At 37.7% G+C, this 20,688-nt stretch overlaps 2 protein-coding genes across 13 annotated transcripts in view; one reads left to right on the forward strand and one right to left on the reverse strand.

Annotated features, from left to right (window-relative positions):
- CEP350 (centrosomal protein 350) overlaps positions 1–19,773 on the forward strand; it is a 153,597-nt gene extending 133,824 nt beyond the window's left edge. For all 4 annotated transcript variants that reach the window (XM_038542170.1, XM_038542172.1, XM_038542171.1 and 1 more), the window contains 2 exons: positions 2,422–2,544; positions 15,880–19,773. In XM_038542170.1, the coding sequence (XP_038398098.1) occupies positions 2,422–2,544; positions 15,880–16,044 (288 nt within the window). In that variant the 3' untranslated portion in view covers positions 16,045–19,773. The remainder of the gene's footprint in view (positions 1–2,421; positions 2,545–15,879) is intronic.
- The window catches only part of LOC111096631, a 48,932-nt gene continuing 40,514 nt past the window's right edge, over positions 12,271–20,688 (reverse strand). For 2 of the 9 annotated variants that reach the window (XR_005361965.1, XR_005361966.1), the window contains exons 3-4: positions 19,802–20,067; positions 12,284–12,978 (exon numbers count right to left, since the gene is read on the reverse strand). Coding sequence is in view for 2 of the 9 variants with exons in the window: in XM_038542176.1 (XP_038398104.1) it covers positions 19,954–20,067 (114 nt within the window). In the remaining 7 variants the exon portion in view is untranslated. Of the gene's footprint in view, positions 12,979–18,221; positions 18,507–19,266; positions 20,068–20,688 lie in introns of those variants that run through there. The other 7 variants (XR_005361963.1, XR_005361964.1, XR_005361960.1 and 4 more) reach the window with 6 other exon arrangements.

Genomic DNA, 20,688 nt, shown 5'->3' on the forward strand with positions numbered 1-20,688 from the left:
GATAAAATACCTAATATATATCTATATCTATAATACGTGTGTGTGTGTGTGAGTATGCGTGTGTGTATACACACACACACAGGTCATATAACAAACAAAGGTTATATTTCCAGTATAGTGCCTCTCAAACTGTAATGTGAGTATGAAGCATCTGGAGATTTTGTTAAAATGGAGATTCTTATGCAGCAGGTCTGGAGTAGGACCTGAGATTCTGCATTTCTAACAAGCTCCTTAGTGATGTAGCTTCTCTTGACCCTAGAACCACTCCAAGTAGCAAGGGTCTGGAGTTGTATTTTCCAGACCTTATTTGATCATGGAAAGCTGATTTTTCCCTACAGATAGTGTACCTCCAACTATAGTTGATCCTTGAACATTGTTGGCAGTTAGGGATGCCAACCCCCTACTCAATTGAAAATCTTTATGGATAGTCTACCAGAAAGCTTACAAGTAACAGTTAACACATACTTTGTATATGTATTATATACTGTATTCTTACAATAAAGTAAGCTAGAGAAAAAAAAATGTTATTAAGAAAATCTCAAGAGAAACTACATTTATGGTACTGTAATGTACTCAATTGAAAAAAAATCCATGTGTAACTAAATGGACCCACAAGAGTTTAAGAGTCAACTGTACTCATCTTACTGGTATATTTTTCTTAAAATCATCAAAGAGTAAAATACAGTAAAGAACATATACAATATTCTGGTGTATAATGTGGAGGCATTGCCTAAACAATTTAGTCTTTTTTTATTAAAATGTAATTACCATATATCATTAGTTTCAGATGTACAACATAATGATTCAGTATTTGTATATATTGTGAAAAGATCACCACAAGTCTAGTTAACATCCATCATCACATATAGTTACAAATTTTTTTGTGTGATGAAAAGTGTTAAGATCTATTCTCTTAGCAACTTCCAAATATACAGTAACACAGCATTAACTATAGAAAGCTTTTGAAAATATTTTGTACTCGTAGAACACCAGTAGATGTTTATGAGATGCAATATATGCTTACATTGAAGTTAGGCAAACTATGGCCCATAGGCCAATTCCAGCCTACCACCTGTTTTTATAAATGAAGTTTTATTGGACCACAGCCACACCCATTTGTTTAAATATTGTCTATGGCTGCCTTCCTGCTATAAGAGCAGAATTGAGTAGTTGTGACAGAGACCCTATGGCCCATAAAGCCTAAAATTTTTATAGTTCGGCTCTTTACCAAAGCTTGCTGACCTCTGCTTAAATTGAAGTAAGTAGCACCAAAAAAAAAAAAAAAAAAGTTTGCAAAGATTAATTTTTTTAAAGATTTCTTTATTCATGAGAGAGAGTGAGAGGCAGAGACACAGGCAGAGGGAGAAGCAGGCTCCATGCCGGGAGCCCGACATGGGACTCGATGCCAGGACTCCAGGATCAAAGGCAGGCGCTAAACCGCTGAGCCACCCAGGGATCCTGCAAAGATTAATTAGATTAAAAAAAAAAAACTAAAATGATTTTCAACTTTAAGAAATAGAAATAGAATATCAGAACCACCTGGAGAGTTTTTTAAACACAGGTGTACTCCATTTCTTTCAGCCCTCCAAAGTTAATACATCCATTAGTAAGAGAGTGTATGTGTATAGTGGTAGAGTTCAGAGACACATTGGTTTGAGAATCTTCTCAAATTATTCTGATTCATAAATGTTATCTTTTCCTCCATTAAGGACATTGTTTGTTTTTTAACAGAACTGTAAAAAGTAGTAAAAACCCAAATTTATTAATAACAAAGAACAAATAAGTTGAAAGAAGGCACGGCACATAATATATATCAACCATCATCAGAATGCATATGTCAATATAACACACAGTGATGCTACCCACCAATATTCATACTGAAATAGCGTTTTGTAAAGTTTTTTCTAAGGGTGATAGTTTAAATATTGTTAGTAAAACTATCATGTTTTTTATACTGAAATGTTGATTAATATTTTTTTAATTCAACAAATTCAGTCATGGTGCTTTAGAATAAACTATCCTAGCCAAAGCCTGTACTTTGCTCACATGGCATTGCCTCCAACATTTATATGGAATTTTCCAGATGCAGAGATTATTTTATGCTTCTGTTAGTAGTTTTGCCAGCTTGAAGTTAGCCAGTGGTAGTAGTTCTTGGGTAGAGGGGACTCTCAAGTGATTTTTCTTTGCAGATTCATCAATGAGTTTTACTTTTATATGTTGTGTAAAAACAAAAAATTCTTTAGTGAATAAGTCTGAGCATTTGGAATGCTTGTGTCTTCAAATTGCTAAGTGGAACTGTAAGTGGGAGAAATTCGTATGATCTTTTATTATAAATACTATATTCTTAGCACAAATCTGCATCATAAGCACTAAATCTCAGGAACTTTGTTGTTTTTGTTTCATTCCCTCTTATTTTCACAGAACTTCATAGCCACAGAAGTACTCAAGTTGTTTAGTCTTAAAAAGGAGCCAAACCACAAAACAGATTGGCAGAAAATGATGAAATTTGGAAGAAAGAAAAGAGACCGAGTGGATCATATCCTGGTCAGTGTATATAACTGAAATATTTTTTATTTTGACTGTCTCTTCTAAAATCAGAATGTGATTAGATTCTAAAAAGAAAGAGAAGAGGTGGCTGGGTGGCTCAGTTAAGTATCCTCCTCCTGGTTTCAACTCAGGTCATAATCTCACAATTGTAGGATCGAGCCCACCCACATCAGGCTCTGTGCTCCGTGCAAAATCTGCTTCAGAATCTCTGTTCTTCACGTTCTCTCTGTGTCTCTCAGATAGATAAATGAAGTCTTTTAAAAGAGGGGAAATATAATTGCTTTTAAGTCTATGATAGTAAAGCCTTAAATCTTTCATTTGCTGCATTTCTGCCCCTCAGTTTTAGGACTTGCTTTCTTTTGAACTTGATAGATGAATATTTAACTTAACAGTATTTTGTGGGTGTGGAGAATTTGAGAAGAAGTTGAGTGGATGCAAAGTTTAAGGTACTAAATTAAAAATAGAGACCAATAAAGATTCTGGGGCCAGATGGCCTGAGTTTGTTTGTTTGTTTGTTTATTTTTATTTTTTTTGATGGCCTGAGTTTAAATACTTGTTCTGCCACTTACCTGATGTGTAATCTTGGACAAATTGTCTAACCTTTTATGTCTCATTTCCCTGTCTGCAGCCTACCAATACAGTTATTAAGAGAATTAAATGAGTATTTATATATGTGTGTATAGAAGAATTCCCTGTATATAACTCAATAAAAACTAGTTGTTACTATTTTGCCATTATTATTATTATCCAGAGCTTTAGCTGGATAAGATTTATTCCATTTTGCAGTATATTTCTCTAGCACTAGAAAAATGTTTATCAAGGTGCCTGGGTACTCAGTTGGTTAAGCATCTGACTTTGATCTCAGCTTAGGTCTTGATCTCAGAATCATGAGTTCAAGCCCCACATTGGGCTCCATGCTGGGCAGGGAGCCTACTTTAAAAAAAAAGAATGTTTATCACACCAAAAAAGAAAGAAAAAGGAAAGAAAAAAAAGGTCTTTTATTCTTTTCTTTCTTCCCTAAAAGAATGTTAAGTAGTAGCAAACTTTAGGAAATGCATTACTTGATTCAGGTTTATCTCTAAACATTTTAATTCTGAACTTTCAGTCTTGTTTATATTTATATTCATATGATGAAAAACAAGTTTAATCCTTAAATTAATCAGTTTTCCCCAAGTATATGTCTTCCCATTGTTTCATTTGCTCAGTAACAACTATACTAGATAAACATTTATTTAATAGCTTGCCATTCTTTTTCATGCCTTTTTTCATGCATGAAAAGAACACACTATAAAACACAGTAATTATATGAGGTAGGAAGGAGTCATGTTATTCTGTTTTATAAATGAGGAAGTTTAAACTCAAAGATATTAAGTGACTTGCCCAGCAAATGAGAGCCAAGATTTTAACCAACTAGTTGTTCATAGATCTTTGCATCTCAAGAATGTGAACTTGTTCTCATATTTCAATAGTGGCTTAAAGTTTGAGTTATTGTTAATTTCCAAGATGTTGCTTCCAGCACTTCTGTAGTAATTAAAGAAGAAAGCATGTCAGGGGCGCCTGGGTAGTTTGGTCGCTTAAGCATCTGCTTTCAGCCCAGATCACGATCTTGGGGTCCTGAGTTGGAGCCCTGCATGATGCTCCCTGCTCATGCTCTCTGTCACTCTCTCAAATAAATAATTTTTTAAAAAAGATTTTATTTATTTGACATCAAGAGCACAAGCGGGGGTGAGGAGGGGCAGAGGGAGAAGGAGTAGCAGATTCTCCGCTGAGCATGGATCCCAGCCCAGGTCTCCATCCCAGGACCCCAGGATCATGACCTGAGCTGAAAGCAGAGGCTTCAACTGAGCCACCCAGGTGCCCCTCAAATAAATAAAATCTTAAAAAAAAAAAAAAAAAAGAAGAAGAAGAAGAAAGCATGTCAAGAAACATTCATTAATCCTTCTATCAGTTAACTTGATAACATCCTCTACCATCATCTCAGTGTAAACATTTGAATCAAGAACTGTACTAATTAAGGGCTGATGTGACAGTAGTAAGCAAGACAGGTATAGATCTTTGTGGATTTACAGTTTGCTGTCAAAAACTAGCCATTTGATATATAATTTACACAAGTGTGTAATTCTAAATTAAACAATAAAAATAAAGGAATACAGAGCTATTGTAAAAGCATAAACCAAAGGAAACTGATCTAATGAGGATGGTCAAGGCAAGCTTCCCTGAGGAGGTGACATTTGAGCTGAGATCTTAAGGATGAGTAAGCATTACCTGAGTTCTAAGATAGAAGAGCATTTCAGGGGGAGCAAACCACATTTGCCAAGACCTGAAATGAGGAGGAGCATGGATTTAATCTGAAATGTTAGTGGTTGGAAGTGGCATAAGATAAAACTGGAGGGGTAGGATCTGCATCCTCCAGTACTTCGTAAGCCACATTAAGGCTTTTGGATTTTATGATGAAAACAAGCTTAAGCTAGAGAAACTATAAGACCAGATTGGCAGTTTTAAAAATGCTAGGTGAGTGGGATACCTGGGTTAAGCATCTGACTCTTGATTTCAGTTCAGGTCATGATCTCAGAGTTGTAGGATTGAGCTCCCCACTCAGCAGACAGTCTGCTTAAGATTCTCTCTCCCTCTCCCTTTGCCCCCCCTAAAAATAAAAATAAATCTATCTTTTAGTTGTGTATTATTCTAAATACATATATATTTATGTGTATGTATGTATATACTGGGAGAATTCTTAAAAAGAACCAAGTGTGTGGGGGCAGAAAAACCAGGTAGAAGGATATTAGCCTATACAGCACAGGTGGCTGTTGTTTATTAAAAAAGCAAAACTTCTTAGATAAGTTTATCTTGAGCACATGTCAAAGCAAATGAGGAAACTAGCATAGTGTACCAGTTCAAAAGGACACAGAAAGTGAAGACTTACTATATCCAGCTTCCAGCTAGTTACAGCTTTTACTTCACAAGTATATAAAAATGTCATCTTAATAGTCCAATGATTAAATATATTGGAGGGAGAGGCAACAATTTGGAAGCATCCTCAGACTTGAATTATTAATCCGAAATGACAAGTAATATATCTCACAAGTGAAGAGTAAGCAGATTGGTTTGTGGCCCTTTATTAGATGTACCAAAAAACAAGAAACTGTCCTTGGACAGCAAAGGCTTTCAACAGTGCCATATAGGATCACTTACATAGAAACATCTGTCTCTCCAGCAGTTCTCAGAAAAGTCTCAAATAGCAAACAAAAATTTCTTTAGCTAGTATAAGATTATTATAGCTTTGGTGAAGGTGACATCTGTGTATAACAATTCAAGAGATTTAGGAGTTGGGAAACAGTAACAATATATATTATGTGTATGTCCCCTTTCCTGGTCATAAAATACTTTTAACTTTCCTACAGAGAGATGTAATTTGTTTCATGAGTTCACTCTTTTTTTCTCCCACTCTTCTGAATGTGTAGCTAAATGGTACTGCTAGCTTCTTGAATTAATTATTAAGAGATGCTTAATAAACTCCTCTCCCACAATTATTTAGCCAACCTGGCATTTGGAGATTCTAATGTTTTTGCACTCAGTATTTTTTTAAAGATATATTTATTTATTTTGGTGGGGGGGCAAGAATGGGGGAGGGCCACAGGCAGAGGGAGAGAGAAATTTAAGCAGACTCCATGATGAGTGTAGAGCCCATCTCAAGACTAGATCTCATGACCCTGAGCCAAAACCAGGAGCCATTTAACTGACTGTGCCACACAGGTGCCCCTCAAAGCAACTTTTTATAACACTCACATGAACCAAAAGTTCTTCCCTTAGTACAAAAGAAAAATCATGTTTAGTATAAAATAATCATGCTCATTTTAGAGAATTTACAAAATATTGATAAAAGAAAATCATGATAATCTCAACATCTAGATAACTCCTAATATTGTGATGTATATAGACTTGGAGTCCTTTTATACAAAGAATTTTTTTAAACAAATGAGATCAAAAAAATAATAAAATAAAATAAACAAATGAGATCATTGTCTCTTTTCTTGTGATCTGATTCTTTTTACTTAATAAAATGAACATTTTTTATTTTCACTAAATGTTCCTCTATTTTATATCACTTTTAATAACTTTATGCCATTTTATTTTCCTGGAAATAAGTAATCCACTAAATGGATGTACCCTTATTTTAACCAATCAATAATTTTTTTGCTTTTTTAAACAACAGTGTTGTGATAAATATCTTGCAGTATGAGATTTTTGTACTTATTGTCAATAATTTCCTTAGAGTAAACTCCTAAAATAGAATTACTGATTAAAAGTATATGCAGAATGTTAAGGCTTTCGTATGTGTTATCAAAGTGTTCTCCAAAAAGGTTGTGTACCAATTATACATACTCACCAGCAAGATACAAGAGTGGTTTCTCACCTTTGCCAATAACTGTTACCAATTTTTAAATCTTTATCAAAAGAATTAGCTCATTTTGCTCTTTATAATTTTATTATTAAATGTGATTAATTTTTACCTGTTTATTAGCTATTCTAAATATTTTGCATGTTTAATTATTAAATATTAATATTATTAATAGTATATAATGTATTATATATTATTAACATTCTTAAATATTCCAAAATTACAAAAAAGAACAGATAATGGTATAGAACCCCTTCCTCCTCTTCCACTGAGGCCAGTTTCCACCATCCTAAAATATGAACTCTGTAAGTTAATGTAAGCTCTGTCTTTGTCTGCAAATGTCTATTTCAGCTCTTATTCTTGAATTATAGTTTACTTAAGTATTGAATTCTAAGATGATAGTTCTTTTACTTCAGCAATTTTAAGGTATTCTTTTATTGTAATCTGACCTCTCTTGTTGGTCTTGAGAAATCTGCTGACAGTCCTTTATGGGGAATCTGTCTTTTCTTGTTAGTTTCTATTGAAGGTTATGTGTGTGGTGTTTGTGTGTTCATTTTATAATTTCTCTGGATATGTCTAGATGTGGATTTCATTTTATTTTTCCTGCTTTGGACTCACTGTGCTTATTAAATCTGTGGATTCAGGGGGGATCCCTGGGTGGCTTGGCGGTTTGGCGCCTGCCTTTGGCCCAGGGCGTGGTCCTGGAGTCCCAGGATCAAGTCCCACATCGGGCTCCTGGCATGGAGCCTGCTTCTCCCTCTGCCTGTGTGTGTGTGTCTCTCTCTCTGTCTATCATAAATAAATAAATCTTTAAAAAAAATAAATCTGTGGATTCATATCTTTACCCAATTCTGGAAAATTCTCAGCTATTGTCTCTTAGAATATTGCTTCTCCTCAAGTCTCCATTTCCCTGTGGCACTTCTCTGGACAAGTTCTCTTTCATGGCTCTTAATTCTTCCCCTAATTAGATGCAACACTTGCTGCTCTTTTAAATTCCTATTTGTTCTAGTACTTAAGATTTTCCTCTTTTCTCAAGATTTCTTTGTGCATTGCAAGTAGTTTTGTTACATTTTATCCAGTATATCTGTGTTTATATGAGAACTTTTTTGCATTATCTTACTCTCCTGTTTTTACTCTGCCAGTCTTGCCATCTAGTGGTGGTGGTGGTGTGTTTTAATGCGCACTCCAGGAGTTTTTCAAATTTTATTTCTAAATAAGATTTGGATATTATAATTTTTTAAAAGATTTATTTGTCAGAGAGAGAGAGCACTAGCAGGGGGAGCAGCAGACAGAGGGAGAAGCAGGCTCCCCACCGAGCAAGGAGCCATATGCGGGACTTGATCCCAGGACCCTGGGATCATGACTTGAGCTGAAGGCAGATGCTTAACTGACTGAGCCGCTCAGGTGTCCCTGGATATTATAATTTAAAAGAGCAGGAGAAGACAATGGTTAATATTTTGGTCAGCCCAACACTATAGATAAAATGAAGCCATCTGTTCTTATAAAATTGATGGGTATTATTGTTTTTCTAGAATTTTGACTATTGGTAATTTTGCTTAGGATCTTTAGTTTTTAAAGGTCCTGAAACTTCCTGAGCCTCATTTAATATTTTTGGATATAATGAACCCCCAAATACTTCCATGGATGTTAGTGAGAAAATATGGCTTAGCAGTTAAGAGCAAGATCTGTGGAATCAGACCTCTTATAAGGTTCCAAACTTGTCTCTACCACTTACTAACAATGTGACTTTGGGTAAGTTACCTCTGTGCATCTCAGTCTCCCCATTTGTAGAGTGGCAGCCTCATAGAGTTGTTGTAATGACCAAATGAGAGACTCTATGTGCTAAGTGGCATATAAGAAGCTCTCAAAAGTATGAAGTTATTAATATAATAATTTTTATTGATTTATAATCATTTTCTTACTTGATCCCCACCCTTCCTGTCTGCAAACAGCAGAGTCTAAATTATGTCAATTAGAATATGGGTCAGAAATTTGACATAGTGCTATGAGATACAGAACTTGAAGATTTTTGGCTTTTCCATCTTTTTATTAAAAATGTACATGCCCTGGTACGCCTGGGGAGTGCAGTGGTTGAGCGACCACCTTCGGCTCAGGGCATGATCCTGGGATCCAGGATCAAGTCCCACATTGGGTTCCTTGTGGGGAGCCTGCTCCTCCCTCTATGTTTCTGCCTGTCTCTCTGTGCCTCTCATAAATAAATAAAATCCTTTAAAAAAAATGTACATGCCCTTCAGCCATGGTGGTTTAAATCTGCCACCTATGCTTGATTCTTGAGGATAAAGATATTTTGACTCAGAACAAGCACATGCTGTCACCTTTGCCTAAAGATCCTAACAATACTAGTAGATTTAATTCCCAGAATGTTTGGCTCCATCTTTCTATATTAAATCATATAATGTGTCAGCCATATTGTCAGGTTTTTCAGTACAATTTTCTGCCAGTTCAGTATTTTCTTTCATCATGCTGGTTTGTCACCACGCAGTCCAGTGTGATTAAAAAAAAAAAAAGATTATTATTAGCACAGAATTAAATCATGTGAAAACAGTTTAATTAGAAAAGGGACTCTGATGTGTGTATGCATAAACACTGTGCTTCACAACAGTTAAGAAAGAACTAGACAAAACTATTCACCTATTTGCCTATTGAATTATTGAAAAGGATCCACTGAACTCCCAGGGGCACCTTTGGCCAGTTCAAATTAACCCAATCAATCAGTTATTTCTTATACACCTGCTATGTACTAAGCATAGTACTCTAGACCCTGGGAATGCATTAATGAACAAATCAGACGAAATGCAAGGAGCTTTCATTCTAGTGAGGGAGACAGATACAATAAATATAAGGTAAATATATATGCAATAAGGGAATATTGGGGGTTGCAGTTTTAGATAGGATGTCTGGGGAAGGTCTTGCTGAGAGATGACATTTGCTTAAAGGACTGAGGGAAAGACAGCCAAGCACTCACCCAGGGGAAGAACATTCTGGAAAAGATACATTGGGCCTTGATTACTAGGGGAAGGTCACTGGGTGTGGAGCAGAGTGAGAGGGGTCAGAAATAGTAGGAGATGATGTTCCAGAGGTATTGGCGTGCGCGCGTTGTGTGTGTGTGTGTGTGTGTGTGTGTGTGTGTGTGTGTACAGACAGCCAGATCATGTAGGGTCTAATAGGCCCTTATAAAGACTTTAGGTTTTACTCTGAATAAGATCAGCAGACATTTAACAATTGAGAGGAAGAGTGATGTGATGTACATTTTAACAGGATCACTATGGCTGCTGTGTTGAGGATAGATTGAAGGAATGGGAGCAAGGAGACCAGTAGGATATTGTGATAATCCAGGCAAGTGATAATAATGGCCAGATTGAGGTGGTGAGAAGTGGTCAGATTCTAGACATATTTTCAAAATAGAACAGCAGAACTGCTGATATATTGGATATGGCATATAAAAGAAAGAATGATATTAAGAATAATTCCATTGGATTGCTGGGAGCAACTGGAAGGATAGAATTGCCATTTGCTTATTTGAGAAAGATTGAGAGGAGCGGGTTGGGAAGGAATATCAGGAATTCTGTTTTGAACATGCTAAATTTGAGGTATCTGATAAACATTCAGATGGAGATACTGAATAGGCAACTGGATATATCTGTCTGCAGCTCAGGCAAGAGACTTAGGCTGGAGATAGGAATTTGGGAGTCCTGGACATAGCGATGGCAGGCAGAGCCATGAGGCCAAGAGAGTGCAAACTAATAGGGAGCGGAGGTGCAACAACTGATTCTGGACACACTCCAATGTTTCAAGCATTCAGAAGATGAGGAAGAACCAACAAAGGAGACTAGAAAGGAGCAGCCAAAGAAGTAGGAGAAACCCAAGAGAGTATGGGGTCCTGGAAGCCAGGTGAAAGTGCTTCCAGGAGGAGGGAGGAATCAACTGCATGGAATACAGCTAATTGGTCAAGTAAAATAAGAACTGAGGATTTACCATGGGATTTAGCAATGTGGAGGTCTTTACTATCTTACATTAATATAAATAATCCGGGTGGCATGCCTGAGGTCAGCACTGGATTTCAGTAAGTTTCAAAAGAGAATAAGAGATTAGTGAGAGCAAAAGTGGACATTTCAAAGGAGTTTTTCTAGTAAAGTGAAAGATGGAGAGGGGCATGGTGACAAGAGAGGGTTCTTGTAGCTTGAAAGAAATAATGCTGAGAGGAAAAGTTCACTAGAGAAAATGTGATGATGCAGAGGAGCAAGGAGGGGCTGTAGGAGCAGGGTCCCTGCGATGGCACATGCGGCATCCACACTGTGGAGAGGTGCCCTCAAATGGAACTTTAGCGCTTATAATTTGAGAAACTATTGTATTAAACATTTCATAATAAACAGTTGCTTCCTCCATACAAAAATGTATAATTTAGGGGCGCCTGAGTGGCTCAGTCGGTTAAACATCTGACTGATCTTAGCTCAGGTCTTGATCTCAGGGTCGTGAGTTCAAGCCCTGCATTGGGCTCTGCATTGGGTGTGTAGTCTACTTAAAAAAAGAAAGAAAGTGTATAATTTAGCTGTCATTGCTCAGACCAGGAAGGTCCCTAATCAGTCTAACTGTACATCTGTCTGTGGCATTATTTGAGGTGAGTAAAACACAAAGAATGTTTTTTTAGGCAGAAAGGCCTCCATTAGCCAAAAAAAGAAATCTTTCTTTCAGCTGCAGTTCGCATTCACTGTCCCTTTACCACTTCACAAGGACATCGATGAATTTGTATCTTAGGTTAGCTAGAAATATGATGAGCTATTTTTAGCAATGCATTCTCAAAGTAGATGTGATGTGGAATGAATGACAAATTAGACCAACTTTTGTATGTCCTTTATACACAGTAGGCTTGGAGAATCTCTCTACTGTAGGTAGAATTGCACTTAAAATGACAAATCCTGTAGTGAAAGCCCCTAGCTAATGATTGAATCTCCTTCACAGCTTAAAATCTGATGAAATACTAGCTAGATAGCTCCTGAGTTTCACTTACTGTTGATGAGTGCTTTCTCCTAGTAAGCCTGAAAAGTTTTTCATATAATGAATTATAATTTACTTCACTCGCGTTAGGGTTTTATATGACAATTTTCATTCTTCCTGCATGCCTTTGAGACAGCTGTCATGTTGTACCTGAGTCCCTCCCTGTTAAATGTGGGTATCCTCTCCCCTTGTCTGATAGTGTTTTTAAAGTTCCTTTAACATTTTCAGCTTTACCTCTTTTTCAGTTTCCCTCTTTAGACACCATACTCGCAATTAGCCATATAATATTTTGTGTATTGATTAATTAGTACAGTCATATAATCTCCTTTTTCTATTAATCCAGTTTATAATCACATTTATTTTTAACATCATTCTCATGAGACTCACAAAAACTTAGGAAAACCCCAAAACCAAAGGTTCAACCTGTGCCTTTGTAGTTATTCTGGAGGCCCAAATACAGGATTTTATTCTCTTATTCCATCATCTTGTTGAATTTGGCCCTTTGTTCCAAGCTACCAATACATTTTCAAGTACATTCTTCCAATGTAGTTCTGTTTTTCGACCTCATGTCACCTCTAAAATTCATCCACACCATTACCAAAAATGATGAACTGGACACAATCCAAAGACAGCCTTTTAGCACTCACTAAAAAACCCACATGCCAGATATTTATTTAACATTCTATTTGCACTGTCCTTGTCACTGGGAAATTAAAAATGAAAAATCTTGAGGAGCTCATAGCCTAGTAGGAGAGTACAATTTCGCCAAATAATGAAATATGAGCAAGATAGATGAGGGCGCAGAGGAAAAAGCTCCTGAGTTGTTCAGGTGGAAACATCCTTGCAGGTTGGTAGTTGTTTTGTCCTTTAATCAAAAAGGCACAAATCCATTTAATTGACCTGTTTCTGTTTCCTCATCTTATTCACAAGGATATAGTGAAAGACCCTGCCATATGCTTGCTGAAGTCTGGCCATATTTTATTTCCCACCTTTCTCTTTTCCACCAGCCTTATACCCTGTCAAAATAAAAGAAAATGGAGTTATTAGACTGACTTTTTAATGTAATTTAATTAACTTATATAGTATATATTAACTTGCCATATATGCCTGATACATGTGTAGGAGGAGGGGAAATGTGTAATAAAATAGAAGAGGCTCTAAAAGAGAGCCTCTTTCCAGAAGGAAAAAAATGGAGGCAGATCTGCAGGCTCTGAGATCCCTTGGTTGCCATGTTGAAGTTCGAAGTTGTGCTTTGTGCTTTTGGATGGCCACAGGAAAATGGAAAGCATGATGTTGGTCGTCACCATCTGAAAGGGAAGTGGTTCTTGCTCTGAGGAGGAGCAAAGCTTTTGCTAAATCTGACAGAATGCTGTGGGGGCTTATCGTCTCTGTGCTGAGATAGCAGATCATGTCCTGAGCATATATTCTACTGTAAGGCCACAGATGATTTCATCAGGACCGTGCCTCCTAAATTTTGTCACCAGGGAGGAAATTGCTCAAAGAAAAGGTTTAATATTAAAAGGCTGAAAAACTTAGAAAAAAGAAAGCTGTGCAACTTTGTTTGGACAAAATTCATGGGAGATAGGAAGTCTTTTGTGGGGGCACACCTGTTAGCTCTCCCAGAACATGGTTTTCCCTCAACACTGGTTTGAGAAGTGTTGCCTCAGGCTGTTGTTTTTACAGCATCCTTCATGAGAAGAATACCAGCTCCTTGGTATGTGAATAATATTTCTTACACATCAATGCAAAATGATGCTTTGATGAAATAAATATAGGAAACTCTGAATTAAACAAGTTTCTTTACTGATGGACTTCTTTTTATTTTTTTATTTTATTTTATTTTTTAAAGGGTTTTTTTTTAATTTTTTTTTTAATTTTTATTTATTTATGGTAGGCACACAGTGAGAGAGAGAGGGGCAGAGACACAGGCAGAGGGAGAAGCAGGCTCCATGCACCGGGAGCCCGACGTGGGATTTGATCCTGGGTCTCCAGGATCGCGCCCTGGGCCAAAGGCAGGCGCTAAACCGCTGCGCCACCCAGGGATCCCTGGACTTCCTTTTAATAAGCTAATGTACAATGTGAACCTCCCAGAGGGAGTTTTCTAAAACTTATTTGACTTTTTGGTGGCAGATCTGTTCATGGATCATAAATTAGGGAACAGATGAAATGGTTATTTTGCAAATCCGTCAAACACCCTCCTCAAAGAGAGAGAACATGACAGCCGCTGTGTCATATATTTGTCAGCCCTGACCAAGGTCATAGATTGGGAAAGGCTCTTCTTCCTTCCTGTGCTCTCAAACTACAGGACGATATGGTCTCTCTCTCCTGAGAGTCTTCTTGTTTGCTCATAACAGGAACCAGAGTACAAGTTCCTGTTTTCACGTCCTCTACCTTTTTCGAGATGAAGTTATCATGGCAAGTCAGGCGTTTGTGGTCGCATGACTTTTTCACCAAGTTAAGACTTCTGGTTAGAGAACCCCATCACTGCGGTTGACTTCACTGAATTCCTCACTAGATTGGGGTTTACAGTCCACTTTCTCCACCTGGCCTCCATGCCACACACAGTATCATTGCATACTATTAAGTCTCATATGTTTCTTTTCTGAGTATTTTTTTTTTAAGATTTTGTTTATTTGACAGAGAGAGAGAACACAAGGAGGGGGAGTGGATGACAGAGGGAGAGAGAAGCAGGCTCCCAGCAGAACAGAGAGGCCGATGTGGGACTTGATCCCAGCACCCTGGTATCATGACCTGAGCTGAAGGCAACCGCTTAACGAGCTGAGCCACCCAACTGCCCATGAGAAGTCTTTAAAAATTATAAACAAGCAAAAAATCTTGGACATTTAGTTCTAATTTGATTAGTTTGGGTTTACCTTAGGAATTTCAAAACCGTAAAATGTAATTAATATTATAATAACATTGTATGGGGACAAATGCGAGCACAACATAATATATGGAGTTGTTGAATCATTATGTTGTACACTTGAAACAAATATAACATTGTGTGTCAACTATGCTTCAAATTTTTAAAAAAGCAAGTATTACATAACTGATACTTTTCAAAATGATTTATTTTAGAGTGAGAGAAAGGGGACAGAGGGAGAAGTTGAGAGAGAATCCCAAGCAGACCTCCTGCTGAGTGTGGAACCTGACACAGGGCTCCATCCCATGACTCTGAGATCATGACCCAAGCCAAAATCAAGAGCCAGTCAGTCAACCAACTGAGCCACCCAGGCACCCCACATGACTGATTTTTAAAATAAACTTAAGCAGGGATCCCTGGGTGGCACAGCGGTTTAGCGCCTGCCTTTGGCCCAGGCTCCCGGTGCATGGAGCCTGCTTCTCCCTCTGCCTCTCTCTCTCTCTCTCTCTCTCTGTGTGACTATCATAAATAAATAAATAGTTTAAAAAATAAAAAATAAAAAAATAAACTTAAGCAATAATATATTTTAAAAATAATATTAAACTTCACTTATTTATAATACTCTAGAATCACATTCAGTATTTTCTTTGGATATATGTATTTTATAAGTGTAAATCCATATATATAATAATTTACATTCTTCTCTTCCCCTTAAATCCTTATACACATTCACTTATGTTGTCATAGAAAACATACTTGTAATTCTTAATATCTATAAAATCCTGGAATACTGTCAAATTCCATTTTGACAGATTTGAAGCCATTTCGACAGTTTTGAAGGCACTTTTATTTGGCAGTTGAGGTTTTTCAAACTTACAACTTTTAAAGGAGTATTGATATCATCATATAAACAACTTTTTCTCTGACTAACTTCCTTGGGCTGTATTCTCATGGATGGGAATATAATTAATATGAATATATAATAGCAGTACAATTAACTTTCTAGCTTTTATGTGACAGTGACTTTTTAACCTTTCTGTTCTCTAAATTCTAGGTCCAGGAGCTCCACGAAGAGGAGGCACAGTGGGTGAACTATGATGAGGATGAGTTGTGTGTGAAGATGCAGCTAGCTGATGGGATCTTTGAGACCTTGATCAGAGATACTATTGATGTTCTGAATCAGATCAGTGAAAAACAGGGGAGAATGCTACTTGTGTGACATCTTGCAAATAAATCGAACACTGAGTGCTAACATGAGTCCTGGGCCTTTCTGCCTCCTGATACACACCCCATCTCCATCATAGCAAGAGCGCTTCCGGACTTGTTACCTTTTCTTAAAGACTACTGGTTTGGAGTTCATGGGACAATGCGATATATCTGGTATGACAGCCTTTGCCTTTAGAGACTGTCCACTGGATTAGTTGGTTATTTTCAGTGGGCAGGGTTGCACTCCTGATGTTGACACACAGTATAATCCTACACCTTTTGTTAACACCCCTACTGGGTCTCAGCTGTGGGCTGAAAACACCAGACTGACCTCTGAGCTTAGACTAGGCTATTACTTTGTTGAGGCTGAAGTCAGGCAGGAGAGGTATATAGAATTCTGCATCTTACCAATTTTGAAATGTAATCCTGGTCTTACACCGTGAAAGTCAAATGGACATTATAGTCTCTAAACAGTATTAAACCCCTAACCACTTCTACATAGGCAAGTCTAATAACGTGTGCCTATTTCACATTCTGGAATTCATTTCATTTCTTTTTGAAGATCATTTTCTTCCATTATTGCAGTTGAGCAGCACCAAGTGGACTGTCCAGTTCACAGAAATCCATGGTAGCCTTGCTTTCTGAGCACCATCTAAAGAATTTTAAACCTTTGCATTATTTTGAGTTTTCTCTGTGTGGGCATGAAAACAAAGAATGCCCCCACTGAAGACGGGGCTCAAAGGACTGATGCAGGGCTGGGTCTTCTCTCCCTTCTTCTCTCCCTGCACTTTTCTTACTCCTTCTGAACCTCTACCAGCTGCTCCTAGAATCACAGATCCTCAGGACCATCTCAGGCATCCAGGCATGGCAAAAGTGGAAATAATTCATTTTGGCCTTCAAACTTTCAACTCCCATCTCTCCCCCAAGAAGTCAGAGACGCTGTTACTTGAATGATTTAGGAAATGAGTGTGTGCACCAAAGACAAAAAGATATTGTCTATCGTTCATGTGCTTGTTTTGCGCTATGGAACATTTTTTAATTTATTCTGAGATAAATTATTAAGTTGAAAATGTGTGTCCCCATTCAGAAGTGAGAGATTCTTCTTGTAATAGTTAAACTTCTGTCTTGAAGTTTCTGTGGTTCATAGTCTTTGCACAGGAAATCTACGGTTTTAAGAAACCCATACACATATCGAAGAAGGCAATTTAATTCAATGAAAAGAAGATGAGCTTTTCCAAGATCACCTGCAATAGCAGGAATGGAATAAGATGATTAAAGACACTGTAAAATTCAGTTCTGCCTCTCTTGCAGCATTGCTTCTCACAACTATTACCTGTACCTGAAAAAAAAAATATATAGACGCCAGCTGCTACATTAGAGCATATGTGATGCTCTCCAGGACCTCAGTACCCTGCCTTCTTGACTGGTTTCTCTTGATCAGTCCTGTCCTTCTTCAAGTAATCCAGAAGAATGTGGATAATCTTAGGCGTGAATGTAAATGCCTTAATATTGAAGGTCCTGATTAGAAGCATGATATAAGACATCCACTGGATTCATATTTACAAATATCCCGGAATGTTAATAGCTTCAAAATATGTTAGAAAAACCCCAAAGATGGTATAATCTTTTAAGTGTGCACATTCGTTCATTTCTGCATCTTTCCTCCCAACCTGCCTTTGCGTCTCAGATGTTTCACTATGCACACTTCCATCCCTCCTTGGTTTCATCTTGCCATCATGAGAAACTTAGCGAAATAATCATTGGAATATTTGCATTTTGCACAATGACTGGTATGATAGCTCTTGACAAATAAGGAAAGCACTGAAATGTGGTGATTGGGTCTCGGGAAATGCGCAGATTGATGTATCGCCAGCATTTCTTCTGGGCTTTTGATGTTGAGCTCTAGTCTTGTAGCCATATGAGCAGATCCACTAAGAGAAGCTAGGGTTTCTTGAGGTTATTAACCAGTAGTGTGGAGATAGTGTTTTCACGCTGGCCAAGGAAAAGCAAAGGCCTTTCTTTTTAGTTTGTGTTATTTGGAAGACAGAAAAACATCTTGTCTACACCCTTTGGCTGTTTGTAGGATTACATTGTCCTTATGATACTGAAACTTTACAGCTGCTATAAATTTTTTATAAGTGAATATGAAAATAATATAATAGGAATATAGGTTGTTTTTCTACATTCTCATTATTTGGACCTAAATCAATTTTTAATAAGAAAGTTAATCTTTACTCTTTATGACATTATGATTCCAGAAAAGGAAAAAAATAGATAAGTGTGTGGAGTCAGCTATCCGGACTTGGGGTTCTGTGGTGAGGATGCGGCCGGGACCATGTGTTGGCCCCCCTCGTGCACTCCCGCTGTCTCCACTGTCTTCAGAATCCCAGGCTCCAGATGAGAGGCAGCAATCAATCCGTCTTACTCCTTGTTAGAAATGGTTGTCCGTAGTTTGGTAGCAGAAAACAGAGGAATCTATAAGTAGCAGATTTCTTATTATTTTAACTATTGGATATAATTGAAAGGTGTTTATTGTTAGCATTAGAATTGGTGACTATGGATACCCAGCCACTCGTTCCATATTGGGATCTTTTTAATCAAGCTCTGCCTCTTAATCAAGAATCTAAATATTCCCTCTTTATAATCTTTGTTCCTTCTCCCCATGCTCCCATCCTCTTTCACTCTTTATTCATAATTCCTCTAAGAAAAAGATCTTTGCATCAGCAGTAATATCTTTTAGAATAGCACTATCAGAATTTAGTAGTAAACCAACATAGAGGCTTCAGATTTAGTTCTGAGTCCAAAATAATTTGTGCTATCCAGGGTTCTGAACTCTGGGTTACAAGTACAGGGTATAGATTCCCTCTTCAGGTCTAAACAGGAATTTTTATTCTAGGGAAAAGTGGGAAGAGCTCAAAAGTAGTTAATAAGGAAGGTAATTGGTTTTTCTTTTACCCAAAAGAAAAGAAAATTCCTTCTGTGACTACAGGTCTCTGAGAAATTATCTTTCAAAAGAGATTTCATTGCTCATAAGAGTGTTGTGGCCTATTGATAAAAACAATTTTGTTCACTTTCTTGTCTTGAAAAAAAGTGGCCTTAGCTTTTTGCAATACTTGAATAAAGTGTGTCCTCGCACAGCATTAGAGACTCATAACTTTTCTGCAAGAAGTTCAAACTTACATCTTCTTTTACTACCTTAAGAATACTAGTGAAGAAAATTAATTCAAAGAGCAAATGATAGAAACTACAATGATGTTTAATGCAAATTGTAGGAATTTACATGTTTACAAATCATCTTGAACTGGTTGTGCAGCAATTCAATAAAATATCTTTGTATTATAAAATGTGAAGAAAACAATGTAAACTGATGTAAAGGAGGTACTGTCATTTTAATTAACCTATGTTTAATAGCTTTTCCTTCCGGACTTTGCAAAGCCTTCTTGGGAAACACATTGCAAAGCATTCTCTGGGAGGCCTGGCCTCCGTGTGTGTACTGTACTGTGCAGACATGAAAAACAAACCCGTTTACTGTGTACGTGTAAATAGCCTGGGCTTCAGGCCATTTTCAGCCAATAGTCACATCCAGTGCAGCTTTGCACAGAAGACTTGGGGTGTGGTTTGTAAGTATGATCTGTAAAATAAGTGGGATGAATTCCCATGTATACCTGTGTAAATAGATTTGTTAACTGAAATGTACTTTAAGAAAAGATAAAATCTGTAAATAAACTGATTTATAAATTAATTTTGTGTCACGTTGTCTGTTTTTTCACCTTTTGAGCTGAGATCAGAGAGCCAGTCCCTGTGAAGTTGCGTATTGGATAGAGCATGTGTGCTCGGGCCGCGGGGGAAGGCGCGCTGTGCGTAGGAGCTGTTCCCTTAGTTTCTAAACGCCATCGCCGCATACGTCTGAGCAGCCTGGGCTCTAATATTCATCACTCGTGTGTACCATCCTCGAGCACACCTGCATGTTCTGAGCACTGTGTCGAGTGCTGGGGCAGAGGCGACAGATGGTCCCTGAGCTCATGGAGCTGGAAGTCTAATGAAAGAGTCATCAGAAAAGAATTTCAAAAACAATACATAACAAATCTCAGTTAAGTTCTGCAAATGAAGGACACACAGGGTTTGAGGCTATATGATAATAACCCAACGGGTGGGGATGGGTTAGAGAAGGGCTCCCTGGTAAATTAGAACTTGGTGTTCTATGGGCTTCTTCCCTGTAATTCATGGCAAACATCTTTTCTCCCAGATGACTTGAATTCTGAGCACCCTTGCAAGATAACATACAGAAAAGTCACAATTAAGTGGGCCACAAAAGAGCGCAACCATCTGATGACTAGGTGTGGAGGCTATAATTTATTTCTAGAAACACAAGCTTGGAGAAGAATGGAGCTAGATATCTAGAATAATAAAAGAATTTCCAAGATGGAAATGTATGGCATTCAGGGTAATGACGCCCAGGGCCCCCAGGGACAGCAGGTCCCCTCTGCAGAGGAGTGGGAGGTGTGGCTGCACGCACCCCATGTTGTGCCATGTTGTGCCACGGTGGACGGACCAGGACCCGCCCCGTGGGGTCTGAAATACAGAAAGCTGGGGCTGTGCCTGAGGGCTACAGACGCAGACACTTCAGAACAAAGGAGCACAGGTGTGAAGCAGGGAC

Source organism: Canis lupus, chromosome 7 (assembly GCF_011100685.1).
Source record: "Canis lupus familiaris isolate Mischka breed German Shepherd chromosome 7, alternate assembly UU_Cfam_GSD_1.0, whole genome shotgun sequence".
Taxonomy (NCBI): domain Eukaryota; kingdom Metazoa; phylum Chordata; class Mammalia; order Carnivora; family Canidae; genus Canis; species Canis lupus.